At 42.3% G+C, this 22,083-nt stretch overlaps 1 protein-coding gene across 5 annotated transcripts in view; it reads left to right on the forward strand.

The window, feature by feature from the left end:
• PLCG2 (phospholipase C gamma 2) overlaps positions 1-14,932 on the forward strand; it is a 178,711-nt gene extending 163,779 nt beyond the window's left edge. For all 5 annotated transcript variants that reach the window (XM_017541868.2, XM_017541869.2, XM_017541870.2 and 2 more), the window contains 3 exons: positions 2,885-2,973; positions 13,345-13,529; positions 14,589-14,932. In XM_017541868.2, coding sequence (XP_017397357.1) covers positions 2,885-2,973; positions 13,345-13,529; positions 14,589-14,631 — 317 coding nt within the window. In that variant the 3' untranslated portion in view covers positions 14,632-14,932. The remainder of the gene's footprint in view (positions 1-2,884; positions 2,974-13,344; positions 13,530-14,588) is intronic.
• The last annotated feature ends 7,151 nt before the right edge of the window (positions 14,933-22,083 follow it).

The following is a 22,083-nucleotide window of genomic DNA, read 5'->3' on the forward strand; positions in this document are numbered from 1 at the left end:
TAGCTCCCAGAACACCATGGAGCAAACAGACATACCAGTGCTTGCTAACAGTTAATCAGCACCTAGACTATATCCCACTGCTATAAAGACATGCCTGAGACCGCGTTACTTATAAAGAAAAGAGGCTTGATTGGCTCCCGGTTCTGCAGGCCATATAGGCTTTTGTTTCTGGGGAGGCTTCAGGAAATTTACAATCATGGCAGAAGGGGAAACAAGCACATATTTACATGGCCAGCAGAGAGGGCGAGGGAAGGGGGAGGCAGTGCACACTTTTAAACAACTGGATCTTGTGATAACTCACTATCATGAGAACAGCAAGTGGGAAGTTCACCCCTGTGATCCAGTCACCTCCCACCAGGTCTCACCTCCAACACGAGATTTGGGTGGGGACACGGAGCCAAACCGTATCATAGACTAACTTCTTCCCCACTGCCCACAGATCCGCTCATTAGAGATGCAGAATCTCAGGCCTACCCAGACTTCCCAAGTCAGAATCTACATTTTAACAAGATTGACAGGTGATTCACATCTGCATTAGTGTTGGCACATCACTGGGCTAGACTGCAAGAATTCTGTAAGTCTCTCTCAAGGCAAAAAACTAGCAACAAAAATCATGAAAGCGGTCAGAAAACTTCTTTACAGCAGTATATTCAGTGACAGCAATGTCCTCAAAACCCTGCTGGGAAAACATTCAGGTTTTATACCCACTCAAACTGTCACTCAAGTATAAAAATCAAAGGATGGACATGCTGAAACATGCACAGCTCAGGAATTTGAAGAGAACAAAAGAGGACAAATTTGGCCAAAGAAGACATCCAGACAGGAGTTCAGTAAGAAGCAGATGAGCATCCAGCCATTAAAAAATACAAATCTATACATTTCATTAGGTATAAAACTTTATATCAGAAGAGGAACCCTATAAAGTAATACTGAGCTCTGGCTGGTGAGATGCATGCTTGGGAAAGTATCTTGATGTCTTTGTCTTACTTTGAATTGCGTGGATAAATAGGTGACAAAACAAGTACAGGTGGCCCTCTGGATCTGGGGACCCAACCAACATAGCTTGGCTTGAAAATATTTTTGAAAAAATTATGTATCGGACATATACAGACTTTTTTCTTATCTTTTGACAGTATAACAATTATTTACACAGTATTTATATTTTCTTGGGTATTAAAGTAATCTAATCTAGAGATAAAGTATATGGGAGGATGTGACTAGGTATATGCAAATACTCCACCATTTAATTATTTAGGGACAGGTTCTTCCTCTGTCACCAAGGCTGAAATTCAGCGGTATGATCATAGCTCATGGCAGCCTTAGACTCCTGGGCTCAAGCAATCCTCCTGTCTCAGTCTCCGGAGTAGCTGGGACTACAGGTGTGCATCCCTGTGCCTGGCTAAATTTTTTATTTTATTTTTTGTAGAGATGAGGTTTTGCTATGGTGCCTAGGCTAGTCTTGAACTCCTGACTTCAAGTGATCCTCCTGCCTCGCCCTCCCCAAGTGCTAGGATTACAGACATGAGCCACCTTGGTATCTGGGGAAGTCCTGAACGAGTCCCCCACAGATATCAAGGGACAACTGCAGAGTAAAATTTTCATGGTAGAATTTAGGTGGTGGGCATACAAGTGTTCCTTGTAATATTTTTTTGGCATTGCTGTGCGTTTAAGAATGTTACACTAAAATGCCAGAAAACCATGAGCTCCCTTTGTGGGAGAATTACAGTTACAAAATGGAACACAAATATTATACACTATGTCCATGCAAAAATGAAAGCACACCTTAGGGGTGTAAAAGGAGAAAAGGCACAGGTTTGTGTAAGTATTCAACTTTCCTCTTCATAAGCAGTGAGAAGTGAGAAATTCAATGGATAGTGTTTGAAGGTGATAAATCAACTGAGAGTATAAAATGTTCCAAGAGAAATAAGCCCAAAATCTGAACGGTGGAAGGCACAGAGGAAACAGTGGGAGGTCCTATTTTGGGCATTGCTTGTCTTGGAGAATCAGTAGATACGACAGAAATGCTTTCAAGACTAACTAGGACCACAGAAGGGATCTCTAAGATACAATGCTAACTGGTAAGGCACTGTCATTTGTGATTTAAAAGCAACTCAAATGTATGGCACAAGCAACCTTGGGAACGCCATGGTTCCTTTTAGGACAGAGAGGAGGACTGGGTGGGAGTGACAGCTATTTTAGCCCTATGGGCTTTTATGTTAATTAAAACAAGCCAGCAAACCAACTTTTGAGATGTGTTGCTTTAAACAAGACTGAATGGGGGTGGAAAGATTCAGCTCCAACTCACCCCTGCTTCAGCCCCAAATGAAAAGAAACATTTAAAAGACTGTCAAACACAGGTCCTAATTGTAAACAGGGAATGGCTTTCAGAGGAAGATGATCAATACTGCTATGAACTGCTAAGGGACAGCAAGATTTCCTCCCATTGGAAATCTTTAAAGGTAAAACACAGTTTCTGGTCCTGTGCTTTGCAAGGGTCTAAATGGAGGAAATGGATGAGGATTCACTACTCTTGAGTCTTTAGGTCTCAGGAGTATTTAAGGAATTGAACCACAGCTGCAATCACTGCATTCAATGTGGAATGTTCTGTGGGTTTTAATTTCTTCTGAGTGAATCATTTTTATTTCTAGATGGTAGATATTTTTAACCTTGCTTCCCTGTGTAGACCCATCAGTCATGGCTGCCAGCCTCTGTCCCTAACCATCAGGATGGGACCTCTGGCTTCCAAAAAGTCAGCCCCCAACATGGGGCACTGACTTCTCTACTCTTTGAACTAGGCCTAGGATCCCTGGGTATCCTCCAAAAAAAAATACAAGGTCTGACATTAATTACTTGCCTTTGCATTTTCCTCCCTGTTCTGCTTCAGGATTCAGATCTGTTCCTCTGAAGAATGGGTACAGTGAGGACATCGAGCTGGCTTCCCTCCTGGTTTTCTGTGAAATGCGGCCAGTCCTGGTGAGTAGAGAAATGACAGTGAGGGCTCCCTGAGCTTTGTGCCTCCTGGTTAGGGTAGAAATGGCCTATGAATACCATTAGCTGATGTACTTAAGCCCATTGAGAATTATCTAGGCCAAGCATGACACATCATCATACAAGAATTCCTTTCTGCTAATTCCCCAGTTTCCCTGGGTTTTCCCTCCCAGTATCCTCCTCCTTTGGAGAATGCTGTGTGATTCTGTGTAGGCAGTGTAGCTGGAAAGGGTGCCGGGGCTCCTAAGTTCCTCCTGCTTTCACTTCAGCAAGAGGCAGGCCCGATGATGCCTTCCTAGGTAAGACTCAGCCTTTATGGATGCTTTTTTGGTGCCAGTGGGTCTTTGGGCATCCTCTCAAAAAGTCTGAGAGCCTCCAAGGAAGGCATGTCTTGGCCTCTCCTGGGGGAGAAAATGCATAAATCGCAACTTTTCTCTAGAGAAGACTGGAGGAGACTTCCTTCCTGGTTCTTGTGATTTTCCCAGGCTTGAGTCTCTCCTTTGATTAAGCAGTTTGGATAGGCTTGGTCTTGAACTATATTTAAAAATGTGGCAAGGTTGCTCAGGACGAAGGGTTAAGAATGGAGCTCCATGCTATGTGGAGTCAGGGCTTGAGTTTGGGTAGATGACAGAGTAGTTACTGTGATTCTGGGGCTTCAGAGTCTCCAGGATGGCCCCTCTTATAGGCTCAGACCCGTGTTTTTGCAGTGCCTGACCGGTAGCCAACACAATCTCCCAAGATCTTTTCATTCCCTGTACTGCAGAACTGCAAAGCTCGACATGGGCTGAATGCATTCTGTGGTCACTTGGATTCTCTTTGGCTAATCTAAAAAAAACCATGCTTCTGAACCCCAGTGGGTTGATGTGGGCTGGGTCAGTGCCCCGGATACCCATCTTGTTTCCTCATTTTGGTTGTGTTCCAGACAGAGAAATCAAGGTCTGTAATTTGGCTATAAGAAGTAAACAGTGATATCTGGACCTTTGAACAGCCATAACAATAGTCCATGCAATAAAAATTCAGAGAAGGGAATAAAAACTCAGAGGAGGGAATATTAGGCTTTTCTGCATAGCTGTTTCCCTACGATCAGCTTTTGCAGTTTTGGTAGTGCAGTTTTGGTAGTTTTCCACTCCGGAGCGTTGAGATGAAAGAAAATGCAAAAACAAGAGAAACCCAGGCAACAGTGGCTCACACCTGTAATCCCAGCACTTTGGGAGGCTGAGGTGGGAGGATTGCTCTAGCCTGAGTGGCAGAGGCTGCAGTGAGCTGAGATTGTGCCACTGCACTCCAGCCTGGGTGACAGAGTGAGAGTCTGTCTCAAGGAAAAAAAAATAGTAAGGGAAGAAAGAGCAGTAAAAACCCAAGACTTAAAAACCCCAAGACCAAAGAACCTGAGACAGTATCACTTTTTGATGGCATAAAATAAACATCACCAGCATTTATATGAATGTGGGAGTCTTCCATCAAGTAGACCGACCATAAATTAATCACCCCCCAGGCTGAGCATAAGGTGATCTCCCACAGCTTCAGGTGAGTACCCTTTTCCTCCTTTATGCCGGAATTCTTTCCTTAGGATCAATACTCAGATATACAATTAGTGGGATCTGTTAATTTAGCTGAATGGTAAAACTGTAAAACCTGGAGTTTAGCAGAAGCCTTAAACCAGTGAGCTTGAAGACCCTTTGCTTAGTGAAGCTTACCCCTCCCCAGGTCACTGAAGGATCTGGGATTTATCCATCTCCTGCCCTGGGCAAGGGACCGCGCGCTGCTTCTCTTTCTATATAAAAGGCCCTCTGCAGACATTTCACAGAAAGGTTAAGTGATAAAAATGGTTTTAGATGGTGGTAGGGCAGCATTTGCCTGGGTGCTGCTCTGCAAGGCTGCTGTAAACAACTGGAAACATAAATAATTTAAGTGATTAGGTATCCCTAGCAGCAGAGAAAATTAGTCTATTTAAAACAAAATTGTGTTGATGCAGATTTGACTTCCTTGATGAGGGAAGCTTCATGCCTGAGCTGCTGTTGGGGCTGCCATGTAGGGAGTCAGGGGCGTTGTGTGGGGTTCTAAATGGAAAGTTGACGCTCACAAATCTGCTTTCTGAAAGCTTTAGAGGAAGAGTTGTGTATGTGCAAACTTCAGTTCAGCTGCTAGCTCTCGAGATTTCATTGAATTCCACATCTGTCACCTGGTTCTGTGACACTCACAGGTGCAGCTTGGCATTTCTGTCCACATAGCAATGAGGAGTCGCTCTTGGAAGCTGAGCTGAATTGCATTCAGTAGACCTGGGCTTTCTCCTTAATGCCTATGGTCATGCCTGGTTTTATTTATCACCATATCCTCTGGAAGCTAGGGAGAAACTCTGGTCAACAGCCTCAAGACAGACTTGAGCAAATGATAGACCCAGTAAGGGCTGAGATGAAGTTTACTCATAAAACATTTGCTGAGATTGAGTTTACAGCCCCAGAAAACTGTCAATTAGCACTTTAAACCCCTTCGGAAGAAGCCATTTACATGTCACAATTTCCTTATCAAGTCGCAGTCCTTTACTTTGTAAGCAGTATGTTTAGTTTATAAAGAGTAATTTTAGCACCATTTTATTACCTACTGTATTTTATTTAAGATGTAAGGAAACCAAAGTGGGGGAGTTGAAAAGAATCCTCACAAACAGCCTGTATCTAACCATTGTTAGCATCTTGGTAGATTTCCTTTGCCTTATGGCTTTTTGTAGATGATATTTCCATAGTTGGATTCAAACAGGTGCCCTTTTCTTCTTCACAGATGACTTTACGTGATTTTAAAGCCATTGATGCCCATTTCATCAGGTGTGGGTCCTAATTCACTTAGTCATTCTCCTACTAATGGAGAGTTAAGTCATTGGCAATTTTTTACTTTATAAATAATATAGGTCTTCATGTAACATTTTCTGATTAAAACTTATTTTCCAAGACTAGATATTTAGCAATGGAATAATAAACCAAAGAAAAAAGGACTATGTATTTTTACATGCATGTCAAATTGTTCTCTGAAAGTAAATAGTTTCTCTTAAGTTGATGTATTATATCCAATCTTGCCATTAACTGCAATGGGCCTCCACTGGAATGATTTAACATGGTCAGATCCAGAAGAATGGGACTGGGGAAATTAGGGAAGCTTAAATATTCATCATCTTCCATGGGCAAACGGGCAATTTCTGGAGGTCACATTTGAGAAAACTGGCTGTCCTAGGACCTGTTGAGTACTGACCCTGGGTGGACTGGGTTCTGTTTTGTGCTGGGTAGGAGCTAATGTGCAAGAGATAGAGAGGCCCCTATTTAGAGTGAAAACAACACCAACAAAGAACCCAGGATGCTGTCAACTAGATGAAGGCTTATCCCAGAGCAGATGCATGAATCCCTGTGTAGAAGGGCTCACACTTTAAAATCGTGGAGATCTAGGACTGGGAGCTGCACTCTGGCACTGAGCTGGTCCTGATTTTTGGGGTTAGAAAAGATTTCCTTACACTTGGGGAGACCCGGATGGACACAAAGGCCCTCCTTATGCCGCACCAGCTAAAGTTGTGGTCAGTTTGCTCAGTGCTGGCTCTAAAGAGCAGAAACTGTTGTGTTTATCAACCATCACCCAACAGTTTGACATGACTACTGAACAGACACAACCAGGAGCATGCAATGGGAAAAGGGAAGACACACCGAGGTACACATGTACTACAGATGGCTAGTCGAAACTGAGCCATTGGAAGACTCAGATGAGAACCATAACACATAACTCATAGGACCTTTCAAAGACATCCAAGTAGAGCACTGGAAAACACTTTCTGGAATTGAAACAAAAGACCTGATTGTTGAATTTAAAAATTTGGCATATAAAGAGATCTGCATTAGTGACCCGAAAGATGATGTGAAGGAAACTTCTCACAATCTAGGGCAACCCCACATTGAGATGGAAAGAAAGGAACAGCTGGGCTGGGAGGACAGATGCCAAGAACCTAACATGAAAGCAGGTCCCAAAGGACCAAGTGAAACAGACAGTGGAGAGCTATTAGAGAAACAGCTAATAGAGGAAGTGTTTCTCTGATCTGCTGCTTGTGAGGGCCCACTTAGTCGCAGGTGGGATGAATAGAAAACACATCTATACCCTCAGTTATGTTTTAGTAAAAATTTTAAATTCCAAGGGTAAATTTGAAAACCTGGACTTCCAACATAAGTTGTGTATAAAGGGAACTGAGTAAGTCTAACATCAGAGTTGTCCTCTTTGGTGCTGAAAACCAGAAGACTCCCAAAACAGGTAGAATGTAGACTAGGAAGAAAGAACTCAGTGTCTAGCCCCTGACATGTCAAGGAGTTTCAGGACATGCAAGATTTTAGATATATCATGTATCCTACTCAATGGAAATCTTGAGGCAGTCCCTGAATCAATGATATTTTAGTCAGAAGAGAAACGTTTAGATAGGGAGATGAAGACAGGAAAACTAATGAATAATTAATTTTGCAGCACAATTACATCTTACAGGATGATGGTGTGATCACAATTTTGTCATGGTATAAACATCAAATTAGGAGTCTTGAACTGGAAGAAATATACCATAATAAAAATGCCAATCAAAAGCTAAAAAATAATCACGTTATCAACAAAGCATAGGTACGGAAAGGTAAAATAAAGGTATCCTAAAGGATATTTCAACTTTGATGACTGGGCAATTAGTCAGCAAATAAAGTATACTGCAGAGGGAGAGTTAATCCTAACATTTTGATGTTAAAGGAATCTGTAATTTTAATTAGGCTCGTTAAACTGAGGGTAACCACTGTAACAATTGAAAAGCAGAGAAGAAATAATGAGGACAAAAGGAGATCAACATTAACTCAACCAAGAGAGTAAAAAGTGGGATTGCTGGGAAGATGGCTGAATAGGAACGGCTCTGGTGCGCAGCTGCCAGTGAGACTGACACAGAAGGCAGGTGACCTCTGCATTTCCAACTGAGGCACCTGGTTCATCTCATTGGGACTGGTTGGACAGTGGGTGCAGCCCAAGGAGGGTGAGATTCAGCAGGGTGGGGGATTGCCTCACCCAGGACATGCAAGGGGCTGGGGAACTCTGTCTCCTAGCCAAGGAAAGCCATTAGGGACCATCCCCTGCACTCCGGCCCAGATACTGTATTTTCCTCACAGTCTTCACAACCTGAAGAGACCAGGAGATGACCTCTCATGCCTACAATATCATGGCCCTGGATTTCTAGCACAAAACTGGGTGGCCATTTGGGAAGACACCGAGCTAGCTGCAGCAATTCCTTTCTCTATACCCCAGTGGTACCTCGAACACCAGTACGACAGAACCGTTCACTCCCCTGGAAAGGGTGCTGAAGCCAGGGAGCCAAGTGATGTGGCTTGGCAGTTCCCACCCCCATAAACACCAGCAAGCTAAGATCCACTGGCTTGAAATTCTCACAGCGAGCACAGCAGTCTGAGCTTGACCTGGAATGTTTGAGCTTGGTGTGGGGAGGAGCATCCACCATAGCTGACACTTGAGTAGGCAGTTTTAATCTTACAGTGTAAACAAAGCCCCTGGGAAGTTCGAACTGGGTGGAGCTGACAGCAGCTCAGCAAGGCCTCTGCAGGCTGACTGTGTCACTAGACTTCCTCCTCATTGGGCAGGGCTTATCTGAAAAAAGGCAGCAGTGCATCAGGGACTTATAAAGGCCTATCTACCTGGGACAGACGACCTGGGAAAAGAGGCAGTTGTGGGTACGGCTTCAGCACACTTCAACATCCCTGCCTGACAGCTCTGAAGAAAGCAGCGGATCTCCCAGCACGGTGTTTGAGCTCTGATAAGGGACATACTGCCACTTAAAGTGGCTCCCTGACCCCCATGTATGCTCACTGGGAGATACCTCCCCTCCCAGTAGGGGCTGACAGACACCTCATAAAAGAGAGCTCTGGCTGGCATCTGGCAGGTATCCTTTGAGGACGAAGCTACCAGAGGAAGGCACAGGCAGCAATCTTTGCTGTTCTGCAGCCCCAGCTGGTGATTCCCAGGCAAGCAGGGTATGGAGTGGACCTCCAGCAAACTCCAGCAGACCTGCAGCAGAGAAGCCTTTAGAAGGAAAACTAACAGAAATACTTTGAACATCAACAGAATGGATGTCCACTCAGAGACCCCATCCAAAGGTCACCAACTTCAAAGACCAAAGGTAGATAAATCCACGAAGATGGGAAGAAACCAGTGCAAAAAGACTGAAAATTCCAAAAACTAGAATGCCTTTTCTCCTCCAAGGGATCACAATTCCTCGCCAGCAGAAAACAAAACTGGGTGGAGAATGAGTTTGGTGAATTGACAGAAGCAGGCTTCAAAAGGTGGGTAATAACAAACTTGTTTGAGCTAAAGGACCATGCTCTAACCCAATGCGAGGAAGCTAAGAACATTGAAAAAAGATTAGATGAAATGCTAACTAGAATAACCAGCTTAGAGAAGAACATAAAAACCTGATGGAGCTGAAAAACACAGCACAAGAACTTCGTGAAGCATACACAAGTTTCAATAGCCAAATTGATCAAGCAGAAGAAAGGATATCAGACATAGAAGATCAATGCAATGAAATAAGTGAGGATACAAGATTAGAGGAAAAAGAGTGAAAAGAAATGAACAAAACCTCCAAAAAATATGGGATTACATGAAAAGACCAAATCTACATTTGAATGGTGTACCTGAAAGTGAGGGGGAGAATGAAACCAAGCTGGAAAATGCTCTCTGGGATAATATCCAAGAGAACTTCAGCAACCTAGCAAGGCAGGCCAACATTTAAATTCAGGAAATACAGAGAACACCGCAAAGATACTCCACGAGAAGAGCAACCCCAAGACACATGATCATCAGATTTACAAGGGTTGAAATGAAGGAAAAAATGGAAAGGGCAGCCAGAGAGAAAGGTCAGGTTACCCAAAAAGGGAATCCCATCACACTTAGTGGATCTCTCGGCAGAAATGCTACAAGCCAGAAGAGAGTGGGGGCCAATGTTCAACATTCTTGAAGAAAATAATTTTCAACCCAGCATTTCATATCCAGGCAAACTAAACTTCATAAGCGAGGGAGAAATAAACTCCTTTACAGACAAGCAACTACTGAGAGATTTTGTCACCACCAGGCCTACCTTACAAGAGATCCTGAAGGAAGCAGTAAACATGGAAAGGAACAACCAGTACCAGCCACTGCAAAAACATGCCAAATTGTAAACACCATCAACACTGTGAAGAAACTGCATCAACTAACAGGCAAAACATCCAGCTAGCATCATAATGGCAGGATCAAATTCACACATAACAATAGTAACCTTAAATGTAAATAGGCTAACTGCCCCAATTAAAAGACATAGACTGGCAAATTGGATAGAGTCAAGACCCATCAATGTGCTGTATTCAGGAGACACATCTCATGTGCAAAGACACACGTAGGCTCAAAATAAAGGGATGGAGGAATATTTACCAAGGTAATGGAAAGCCAAAAAAAAAAAAGCAAAGATTACAATCCTAGTCTCTGCTAAAACTGACTTTAAACCAAACAGAAGACATACATGAGGCCAACAAACATATGAAAAAATGCTCATCACTGGTCATTAGAGAAATGCAAATCAAAACTACATTGAGATACCATCTCAAGCCAGTTAGAATGGCGATCATTAAAAAATATAGAGACAACAGGTGCTGGAGAGGATGTGGGGAAATAGGAACACTTTTACACTGTTGGTGGGAGTGTAAATTAGTTCAACCATTGTGGAAGACAGTGTGGCGATTCCTTAAGGACCTAGAAATAGAAATTCCATTTCACCCAGCAATCCCATTACTGGGTATATATCCAAAGGATTATAAATCGTTCTACTATAAGGGCACATGCACACACGAATGTTCATTGCAGCACTGTTTACAATAGCAAAGACCTGGAACTGACCCAAATGCCCATCGATGATAGACTGGACAGGGAAAATGTGGCACATATACACCATAGAATACTATGCAGCCATAAAAAACAATGAGTTTGTGTCCTTTGTAGGGACATGGATAAACCTGGAAACCATCATTCTCAGCAAGTGACACAAGAGCAGAAAATCAAACACCACATGTTCTCACTCATAGGTGGGTGTTGAACAATGAGAACACATGGACACAGGGAGGGGAGCACTACACACTGGGGTCTGTTGGGGGCAAATGGGGGAGGGACAGTGGGGGGTGGGGGGTGAGGAGTTGGGGAGAGGTAGCATGTGGAGAAATGCCAGATATAGGTGAAGGGGAGGAAGGCAGCAAATCACACTGCCATGTGTGTTCCTATGCAACTATCTTGCATGTTCTTCAAATGTACCCCAAAACCTAAAATGCAATAAAAATTTAAAAATAAAGGTAAAAAAAAAAAAACAACAAACATCAAAAGAGATAAGAGCATTCCATAATGGTAAAGGGATCAATGCCTACAACATCAGGACCCTGGGTTTCTAGCACAAAACTGGGTGGCCATTTGGGAAGACACCAAGCTCGCTGCAGCATTTTTTTTTTCTTTACCCCAGTGGTACCTGGGTATAGAAACAACAAGAAGAGTTAACTATCCTAAATCTATATGCACCCAATACAGGAGCACTCAGATTTGTAAAGGAGGTTCTTAGAGACCTACAAAGAGACTTAGACTCCCACAGAATAATAGGGGGAGACTTTAACACCCCACTGTCAATATTAGACAGATCAATGAGACAGAAAATTAACAAGGATATTCAGGACTTCAACTCAGCTCTGGACCAAGTAGACCTAATAGACATCTACAGAAATCTCCACTCCAAATCGATGGAATATATATTCTTCTCAGCACCATATCACACCTATTCTAAAACTGACCACACAATTGGAAGTAAAACCCTCCTCAAAAAATGCAAAAGAATGGAAATCATAACAGTCTCTCAGACCCCAGTGCGATCAAATTAGAACTCAGGATTAAGAAACTCACTCAAAACCACACAACTACATGGAAGCTGAACAACCTGCTCCTGAATGTCTACTGGATAATAATGAAATGAGGGTAGAAATAGAGATGTTCTTTGAAACCAATGAGAATGAATACACAACATACCAGACTATCTGAGACACATTTAAAGCAGTGTGTAGAGGGAAATTTGTAGCACTAAATGCCCACAAGGGAAAGAAGGAAATATCTAAAATTGACACCTTAATGTCACAATTAAAAGAACTACAGGAGCAAGCACAAGTCAATTCAAAACCTAGCAAAAGACAAGAAATAACTAAGATCAGAGCAGAGCTGAAGGAGACAGAAACTGAAAAGTTTCTTTTTTGGCACATTCCCAACTTTGACACAATAGCAAAGTGGCCATGACAGGACCACACTCACACTCTTCCAGCTGATCCCAAGAAAAGAAACTATACCAAGAACACCAGTGAAAGTCCCATGGATGTGTCTAGTTGGCCTTGCTTGGGTCATGTGCCTGGAGGTGGTACTGATGGAAAGTAGAAATCATTCCTGGCTACAGGTGAGGTACACACACGCCCATCTCTGGAAGGTGTAATTTATGGTACCTTGGCTTTTTTTGGGTAATAGCTTTGAGATATAATTCATATACCCATATATCACTCATTTAAAGTGTACAAGTCAATGGTTTATAGCCTATTCCCTGTTGCACAGCCATGGCCACAGTCAATTTTAGAACATTTCCAGCACCCAAAAAGAAATCTCATGCCCATTAGCTGCTGCCACTCACTCCATCCCCCAGACCCCGGTGACCTTTAATCTACTTTGTCTGTTTGATTTTGCCAGTTCTGGACACTTCATATAAATGGCATCGTGCGATATGTGATCTTTCAGAGTTGGGCTTTTTCACTTAGCGTAATGTTTTCAAGGTTCATCCATGTTGCAGCTTGTTACCCTGCCTTTTAATGCCCTTAAAAGATCTTAAATTATCTGCCTCCTGCCTGTCTCTCTGTTCTCATGTCATTGCTGTTTTTTCTTCTCTGCTGGGTTCCACTTTAAGCATGCAGCTGCTTAGACACTTTTTCACTTAGATAAAGGCCAGAAGGTGACATGAAGACCAAGGGAAAACCAGATTAGATTAAGAAATAGGATCTACAATATAGGCATTATTTTAATGTTTTGCAATAAGGCAACAGTGTAAGGACCCAACACTTTATAACCTGCTTGCTTCCCCTACAATAAATGTGTTTTATCTTGGGTTAAAATAGGCCCTGGCTCTGCTGGGATAATCCATGTTGCAAAACTTCTGCCCCATGCTCCCTTGAGGCGTGCTCGTGAGATGCCACGTTCACATTTTGGTTTGGAAGGTATAGTCACCACATGGTTTTTCTCTCCCCTGCCATCCTCCAGGAGAGTGAAGAGGAACTTTACTCCTCCTGTCGCCAGCTGAGGAGGCGGCAAGAAGAACTGAACAACCAGCTGTTTCTGTACGACACACACCAGAATTTGCGCAATGCCAACCGGGATGCCCTGGTTAAAGAGTTCAACGTTAACGAGAACCAGCTCCAGTTGTACCAGGAGAAATGCAACAGGAGGTGGGTCAGCCCCTCCATCTGCAAATCCTTGGGGGCTCTCTAGGCACAGGGATGTTGGACACCGGAGGCCAGGCTTCTGGAAAGCCCTCTGAGTTGCTTCTTTAGAAATTCTTGGCCAGGCACAGTGGCTCATGGGCCAGGCATGGTGGCTCATGCCTGTAATCCCAGGACTTTGGGAGGCTGAGGCAGGTGGATCCCCTGAAGTCAGGAGTTAAAAGTCCAGCTTGACCAATATGGAGAAACCTGTCTCTACTAAAAATACAAAAATTAGTTGAGCATGGTGGCAGGCGTCTGTAATCCCAGCTATTTGGGAGGCTGAGGCAGGAGAATTGCTTGAACCCGGGAGGCAGAGGTTGCAGTGAGCCAAGATTATGCCATTGCACTGTAGTGTGGGCAACAGAGAGAGACTCCTCTGTTGCCCCCCACAAAAAAATCCTTTGGCACTCTTGACTCTAGTTCTCTTTGCTCTGGAAATTAACTTACAGTGATACCTTCAGCACTTACCACTTCCCTAAGTAGAACTGTTTCCTCTAGAAGGACACTTCAATTTAATAGTGAAAATAAATGATAACCACTAACTTTTAAGGAGTCCTTATTGTGTTCCCAAGAATGGGTTACACCAGTGGTTCTAGACTGGGGCAAAATCCCCCAGCAGGGATGCTTCTGGTTGTGCTACAGGCACATAATGAGGTGCGGGGCAGCCAGGGTTGCCAAGTGTTTCACAGTGTGTCTGAATGTCCCGAGAAACAGATCCAGACAAAAATGCTCACAGTGGCCACCAGTGAGACACATTGTGTTGCCTGCCTCACCCACATTATTCTCCTTTAATCTTCATGTTAGCCTGCAGAGTAGCTCTCACTCTGTCACTACTGGGGAGATTTAACCTCTCTGAGTCTCAGTATCTTACCAGGAACTTGGAGCCTGCCTCTCTCACGCTCAGCCCTATACCATCCAGCTGTGAATGACTGGCAGATGTGTGGATAGAGGAATGTTCCGGAGTTCAGCACACAGCTCTTTTCTCATGCTCCAGTGCTGACGGTGAAATCTGTTTTATTTTAGGTTGAGAGAGAAGAGAGTCAGCAACAGCAAGTTTTACTCGTAGAAGCTGGGGCGTGTGTGACAGGGCATTGTGTGTGTGTGCATGTGTGTTTGCATGTAGGAGAATGTGCCGTATTCACACTCTGGGAAGACGCTAATCTGTGACATCTTTTCTTCAAGTCTGCCATCAAGGTGACATCTCTGAAGACCCAACTGGCATGAGTGGGGGTAATTTCCTGTTATTATTTTCATCTTGGACAACTTTCTTAACTTATATTGTTTATAGAGGATTCCCCAAAACACGCTCCTCATTTTTGGCCTCTCATGTTCCAAGCCTCACTGAATAAAAGCAATGAAAACCTTGGTCAGTTAAGCCTTCTGTTGCACGATCTATACAGTGAACAGGATTTCCTTTCTGGCCAAGAAGTTTCTACCACACTCACGATTCAGGTAATGGACTTCCACGGAAAATGAACTAGAAATGTAAGAAACTATTCATTAGGTTCTGAAAAGGATTTTAACTAAAAGGCAAATGATTCTGTAAGGGCCCAAAGAGAAGCCCTTACCCGCAGGCAGCTTGCTCAGTTCAGTGTAGTTTAACTACCACCGGCTGCCTGCTGCAGTCCACCAGAACATGGTTGAGTGATGGAATCTGTTCATTAAGATAATTTCTAATTAATGGTCACAGCTTGTTTTGTGACTAGAGTTAGTGGGAGGGAGGTGGGAGTCTTGGGGCCTCTTTGTTTTAAAAAGCCCATCAGAGAGATCAGAGCCCTGCTGCAGGGGCAGGCTCTCACTTGCTCCTGGCTACTGGCTCTGCCAGCTGCTGGGAGGCTCCTGCCCCACTTATCCCCCATGGCCCTACTAAACTGTCTGGGAGGCTGCTGGAATGGCACTCGGTCCACAGCTCTCCACAGACAAGAGGCCAGTTGCTGCTTGAAAGAGGTAGACAAAAGTTAGTTTTACGGCAGAATGTCTCTGGGTTTCCCAGTTTTCTGGAGCAGCAAGCTGAGCTTTAATGAGATAAGCATTAGGGCGTTACAGAAAATTTCAAATGCAGCAATCTCCCTTTGGGCAAACCTTCCTAGTTCATGATAATACATGCCGGTGGCGAGGGCTTTACACCTCTGCATCTTAAGGTATGAATACACATCAATAATATAATACAGCTTTTTCAAGGAGAGGAGAGTGCTGGATTGGGAAGGGAGATGGTTGGCAGAGTCACAACTTCTCAGTGAGTGAACTGACAACTGATGGAAAAACAGGTGTAATTGTGAAAAGCCATGGCTGCAGTGGCAAAGAACAAGCCATCAGTAAACCTGATACTGGCTGTGGATGCAACTGGCCTCTAGAAACCCATCTGGCCTTCCTCTTATCCAAAATGCTGGGCTTAGCATACATATATTGCTGAAGAGCAGGGCAGAACAAATCAGGCTCTGACCAGAACACCCATCTGGTGCCTTGATTCTACAGAAACTTATTGATCACCTCCACATGCCAAGTACAGTGCCAAGATCTAGGGGTACAATGTTTAAAAAAAAAAAAAAGAGAAGAAAGCTATGGGTCTCATCAATCATCTCCATCTGCGAGCTCCTCAAAGAAAGGCATCTACCTTCCCTGAAGCCAGGAATACAGGGAACTGCAGTCTGGCCAAGGAAGTGTTGTTACCTGGTGCTATCCCTCCAGTGACTCCGCCAGCTGGGAGTTGCTATTTTATTTGGCAGTCAGCCATTGAAGAAAGAACATTCCTCTTAGTGGCAAAGGTTCAAAGCAATGTTCAAGACAGGTTGGGTGAGAAAGGCACTGGGATGGGTGCCACAGGCACTCTGTAGCCAGGGCCCCATTAGCTGGTGGCCAGGTAGCCACCAGAACCTACTCATTGCACGTGGCATCTCCCCCAACCCCTTTCAGCTCTGCCTTTACCTCCTTTCAGCTCCCCACTTCACTCTGCTTAAAACCACAATGCTAAGACCTGCATCCCCTTTCTGCCCAAAATGGATTTTTGGCTACCATATCAAAGAAGTTGTCATATGGTAGCATGGGAAGCAGACGCCAAGCCTCTCTCCAGCTCCTGCTGTGTAAAATCCATGCGCGGCCAAAGAGCAGTCAGGGGATTGTGACATAAATGGTGCTGGGAAGAACCCTTTGCCTAAAACTGTCGGCTTCTCCTGGTGCTACAACTGGAATCCACCATTAGAGAGTACTTGCTTTCGTTCCTTCCTCCTGTCCTTGATAGGGTAACATGTTAATTTGGTTCTAGGTGGTATCAGGGACCAATTGTCTCAGAAAAGGCACAGAAGGTTTCATGGTTCTTCCCAGAGTCTGTCTGATGCCACATAACTTCAGCACCTAGCTGAGATGTGCTTCCTACATGACTGTTAAAGCACTGGCAATCCAGGCCAAGGAGACTAGTAGCAGGCACGTTCTGAAAGATGGAAGCAGCATGGATAGATGTGTGATATTGTGCTGGCCTAGAGCCAGAACCAGAGCAAAACTATTTTATAAAATGCAAAACTGTTTTTAGATAAGTTGAAATGGCTGCCCCATTCTCCTCACAATAACTACTGTCCTTGGCCTCTGTAAATAGAACTGCCAGTTTGTTCTTCAAAACTATGGAAAGCTGCTTACCTTTTCTTATCAGTAACTGCCAGAATTGCTAGCCTTTGCTTACCGGCAATTGCCAGACTAAGCAGCCCAAGCTAGTTCCATCCTGGCTCCTGTGGCTTGTAATAAGTAACTAAGGTCTGTGATTTCCACCTTAACCAGATAATGTGTAAACAAATGTTTATCTTGACTTCTGTAAACCACTTAAGTAACAAACGGAATGACAAAAGTCCCCTGGCCCTTGGAATGTCCAGAGACCCCCCACCCTCATCTCTGCTCAGGAGGTAATTTACAGAATCCACTAGCCCTTGGAATGTCTGAAACCTTTTCATCCCCATCCCCACCCCTCACCCCCACTCCCAAGGTGGTTTTTCGGGTATAAAAAATCGTGGCACCCTCCTGTTGCCACCACAGGTTGGAGAGACGTGAGTCCTCTGTGGTCGCCGGCATAATAAATGACCCTGCAATCTGGCATACTTTTGTCTTGTGATAACTTTCTACGCTCGGTCAAATACAACAGATGTGAGCCACAACTGCATCTGTGTTACACTGTTTTTTTTTTCCACCATTTTCCTAGGTGTGTTATTTAGAGTATTAGGTATTACATGGAAAAATAAAGTGGGGAGGCTGGTTAGGCCTTGTGAGTTTTGAAAACTTAGGTTGTACAAAGCTAAATAGTTTTTCCACTGTGAGATTAGAATAGAACGGGCAAAGTGTGGAGGGTCACATTTTCCAAATGTGATCTCAGGATCCTTTTGCCAGAACCGTCTCATTGGACTTATCTACAGTGGAACACATTTGCAGACCTGCTGCTCTATTACGAAGGCAGCCGGGCAGCATGGTCTAATACTTTGTATGCTTTGCGACCTAGTTAAAATCTAAAGTGAAGCCGCCAAGGCCAGTGGTCTTCAGATTGAGCTAGCCTTACCCCTGGGAGTATACCAGAGCTTTCTAAGGAACGTACAGGCTTCCATACTCTCAAGGGAGCGGTGTTCAGAGCCTCCCCTTCCTATTGTATTCTTCCCTAAGACTCATCTGCATGAGCAAATGCCCTTTTCTCACCTTAAGGCTCTCTCCACCTCCAGTCTTATTGTAGAGCAAGACCCAAGGTGGAAAACTCAAAATGTGGATATTTGGAAAGCCAAAGGCTTAACAACAGGGCACAGATCCTTATGCAAATGGATTTTCCAATATTTTCTAGTGATTCCCAATTCTTTGCTTTCAACAAAGTGGAAGGAACAACAGATTTCTGAGTCTCTTAGCATGTAACTACGAAGGGGTTGGAAGGATCAGTGATTATGCTATCATAAAACTTCCATTCCCATTGACATATCTGTGTGAAGAAGGATGAGCACCTCCATACATGACATTGAAAAGGGAAAACAGAATCGATGATGAACTTTGGCTCATTCTCAAGATGATACCAATCTACAGAGATGAAATAATTGTGGACAACAGCCCTTTCATCTCATTAAGTGATACATTTCCAAAGAAGTTTTACTATGTTTAATAATTTAGTAAAATTTATGCCATGTGTTCACTGATTCAGCTCAATCCAGAAGAAAATTTTTAAAGGCTTACAGAGTCTTGGGATTGTAGGATACTATATAATACTTTTGGTACAGAGACAGAATTAAACAATATAAAAATCAAAAATTTATTAGGCTAAAATTCTGAGGGAGAAGTGGTATGAAAATAAAAATTCAAGGAGCAAAAGGAAAAGTGGGGCATTCTTTGCTATTAAAAATTAGCTTGTTCCAGGTAAGACTGATCATAAAAACATGGTCCTGTTCATATAATTTTAAAAAAGATAATAGTATCTATCAAATAACTTATATTTAGAACCTCCTGGGCCAAATTTAAAAAGGAATACAACAGTTTTATTTAAATATGTAGCGTTTATGGTATGCCAGCACTTTGCGACTATTTATGATGAGAAATTTTAGATGTCAATATAGAAACGTGCAAGAAGGTACAGAGATTTTCAAAATTCACTTAAGAGGCATCTGAGCATAAAATTTTAAGATTGCTGACCTAGGGCCACTAAGTGATGAATTGTATTTGGAAGCAAAAAGGATAGCTAAAAAGGGCCTCAACCCTTTTAACTTTAAAAGGAATACAACTTAATCTTCAACCTGTGTGACATTTAACTTTTTGAACCCAACCCTAAAAGCTATCTTGTAACCAACAAAAAGTTAATCATTAGATTTGGAAATATACAGAATTATAAAATTGGCATTTAAAAATACACAATAATTTCCTGCTGGTTTTTAATTTTCAAAATAGTTTCTTTTTGAAGAGCCAGATTCCACAGTGATCCTGTCTCTCAGAAATTTCCACATTTCTTGTTTTTCATTAGGCCTTAAGAAGCTGCATTTGTAAACTCGTGTTACATTATTAAAGCCTAATTTATTTTTTATATAAATAGTGCGTGCTTTGTGTACATAGAAAATTATGTGAATGAGTCATACGGAGGTTGGCTATTGTTAATGTGAAAATTAAACACCTGTATCACAGTTTGAAAAATAAAAGTTGTATCTGAATGAATATAACAGTCTGCCTAGAACTTTTTTAAAAAACTGCTATTCACCTTTTAAATTACCAAATAAAACACACACACAAAATCATTTGGTCATGAGAGAGGTAGAGTTAGTTATTTTTTGAAATGTGTTTTACTATCCTATTTCTCCCACATTTCTGTAGGTAACAGTTTTATCTTACCTTCAGCTAAAACTCACTCTGTCAAAACTCACGTTTGTAAGATTAATACTTGAGTGCTCTTCAATTTACCAGTTTTTGAAATAATGTTTATTGTTGGAAGGAACAATGACCTTATTATGAGCCCCTGTATTTTTCAGCTAAGTGACAAGATCCCTAGAACTATCAATCACTACGTTTCTTGCCAGCAATCCCTAGTCCACAGGAAGCCATGTTGTATCTCATAGCTCTGACCCTCAACTCCAAGCCCCCAATGATTAGATTAGTTGCCCTGGTCCAAAGATTTAAGAATAGCCTATGATCAACCTCTGCATTAGAAGATGAGCAAGGAATAGGAAAAAGCAAAGATGAAATTAGAACTGCCAAATGACCACTTTTAAAAATGGATACAATCGTAACTCTCATAAAGATATAAAATGAACATATGTCAGAAATCTTATTAATTAACAAGGGAACCACTGAGATGCTCCAGCTTGTTCAAAGGAGAATTCAAAGAACAATATATCTATACAGTATAGGTATCAGCTGTCCGGATTATGTGAATTTTCTATGGTTTCTTCATATTTTATTGTCTGAATAATGCAAATTATTCACGTCGATAGAAATGCAAATTGTATCCTGTGGAGATTCAGTTGATCATTGCCTTGTGGATACTGACCACTGATTTTACCAGTTTTATATCTATTAAATTTATTTCAGCATTGCTGATGGATGAGAAATCTGACTCCTATCTTACTCCGCACAAAAAAATTAAGTCAGTTATAGATCAAAATGTGAAAGATAAAACATTATTTCTAGAAGGCTGTCACAACATTGGAGTAGGGAAAGGTTACCTAAACAAAACTGCAAAAGCAGTATCCCTAAAGGAAGACTGCTAAATTTGACTCTCCTAAAATTCAAAACTGGTCTTCATCAAAAGATACCATCAGAAGAGAGAAAGGCTAGCCACAGAGTAGAGGGAGATATTTGCAATAATGTATCTGACAAAAGACCTCAGCCAAAAAATAACTCCATCCTTCCAAGTCAGTGAGAGTAAGACAATCCATTGGAGAAAAGGGGCGTATTTCATGAATAAGCACCTCACAAGAGTCTATCCAAAGGGCCGATATGATTATGAAAAAGTTCACTCATTATTCATATGGGAAAAATGAAAATTAGAACCTTGAGATACTTCTACACCCTTACTAGAGTGGCAAAAATTAAAAGCCTAACATGTTGGCAAGAATGTAGAGCACCTAGCACAGTTGAGTAAATTAGTACAAACTACACTGTAAAAATGTATGATACTCTCTACTGAAATTAAACCTATACTCACCCTGCAACCCAGCGATTCCAACCCTAAATATATACCTAATACTAAAGCATATATATATATATATATATATGCTTTAACACCAAAAGACATGTACAAGTGTTCATAGTAACGTTACTCACAATAGACAAATACTGAAAAGAGCCTTAAATGTCCATTTACTAAAGAGTTGATACATACAAATGCACATTTGGACAATGGAGCACCATACAGCAATGACAAATGATTGAACTGCAACTACAGGAACTGCACGGATGGATTATACAAATACAAGTTGAGTGAAAGGAGACACACACACACACACACAGCAAAGAGTGAAACAATATAAATGAGAAGAGAGGCATATAGCTAAAATGTGGGATATTTGTAAGATGGAAATAGTATAAAGTGGTAAAGCAGAGAGAACACAGCCCATATATGTAACATGGGCACATTCACACAATACTATGTGAGAAAAGGGAAAATACAGAACAGTGCTACCCAGTGATGCCATTTACACACATTTAAAAAATGCCCATAAAACAGTATATACTGATTACACCACACACACAGCCAAGGAGGTAATACAGGGATAAAAATGGACTGAAAGGAGCATCTTAAAGTCAAGAAGGATTGAGTCAGATAGTGGGAAGGGCAAAAGCAATGTGACCGAGAAAGGAGAAGTAGTTTTAGCTTGATTATGGGTTTTCTTTCTTTTTTAAGGATTGGGAAGTGTTGCTCTGCTTGACACAGTGTAAATGCAGCCTGCTCTACCAAAAAAGGGATACAGGCATACTCAAGCTTTCTGGTCCATAGATGAATAGCTAGACAGAATAATAAAAAATAATGAAAATGAGGCTGGGTATGGTGGTTCATGTCTGTAATCCCAGTACTTTGGGAGGC

This window comes from Cebus imitator, unplaced genomic scaffold (genome assembly GCF_001604975.1).
Source record: "Cebus imitator isolate Cc_AM_T3 unplaced genomic scaffold, Cebus_imitator-1.0 Scaffold137, whole genome shotgun sequence".
Classification (NCBI taxonomy): Eukaryota; Metazoa; Chordata; class Mammalia; order Primates; family Cebidae; genus Cebus; species Cebus imitator.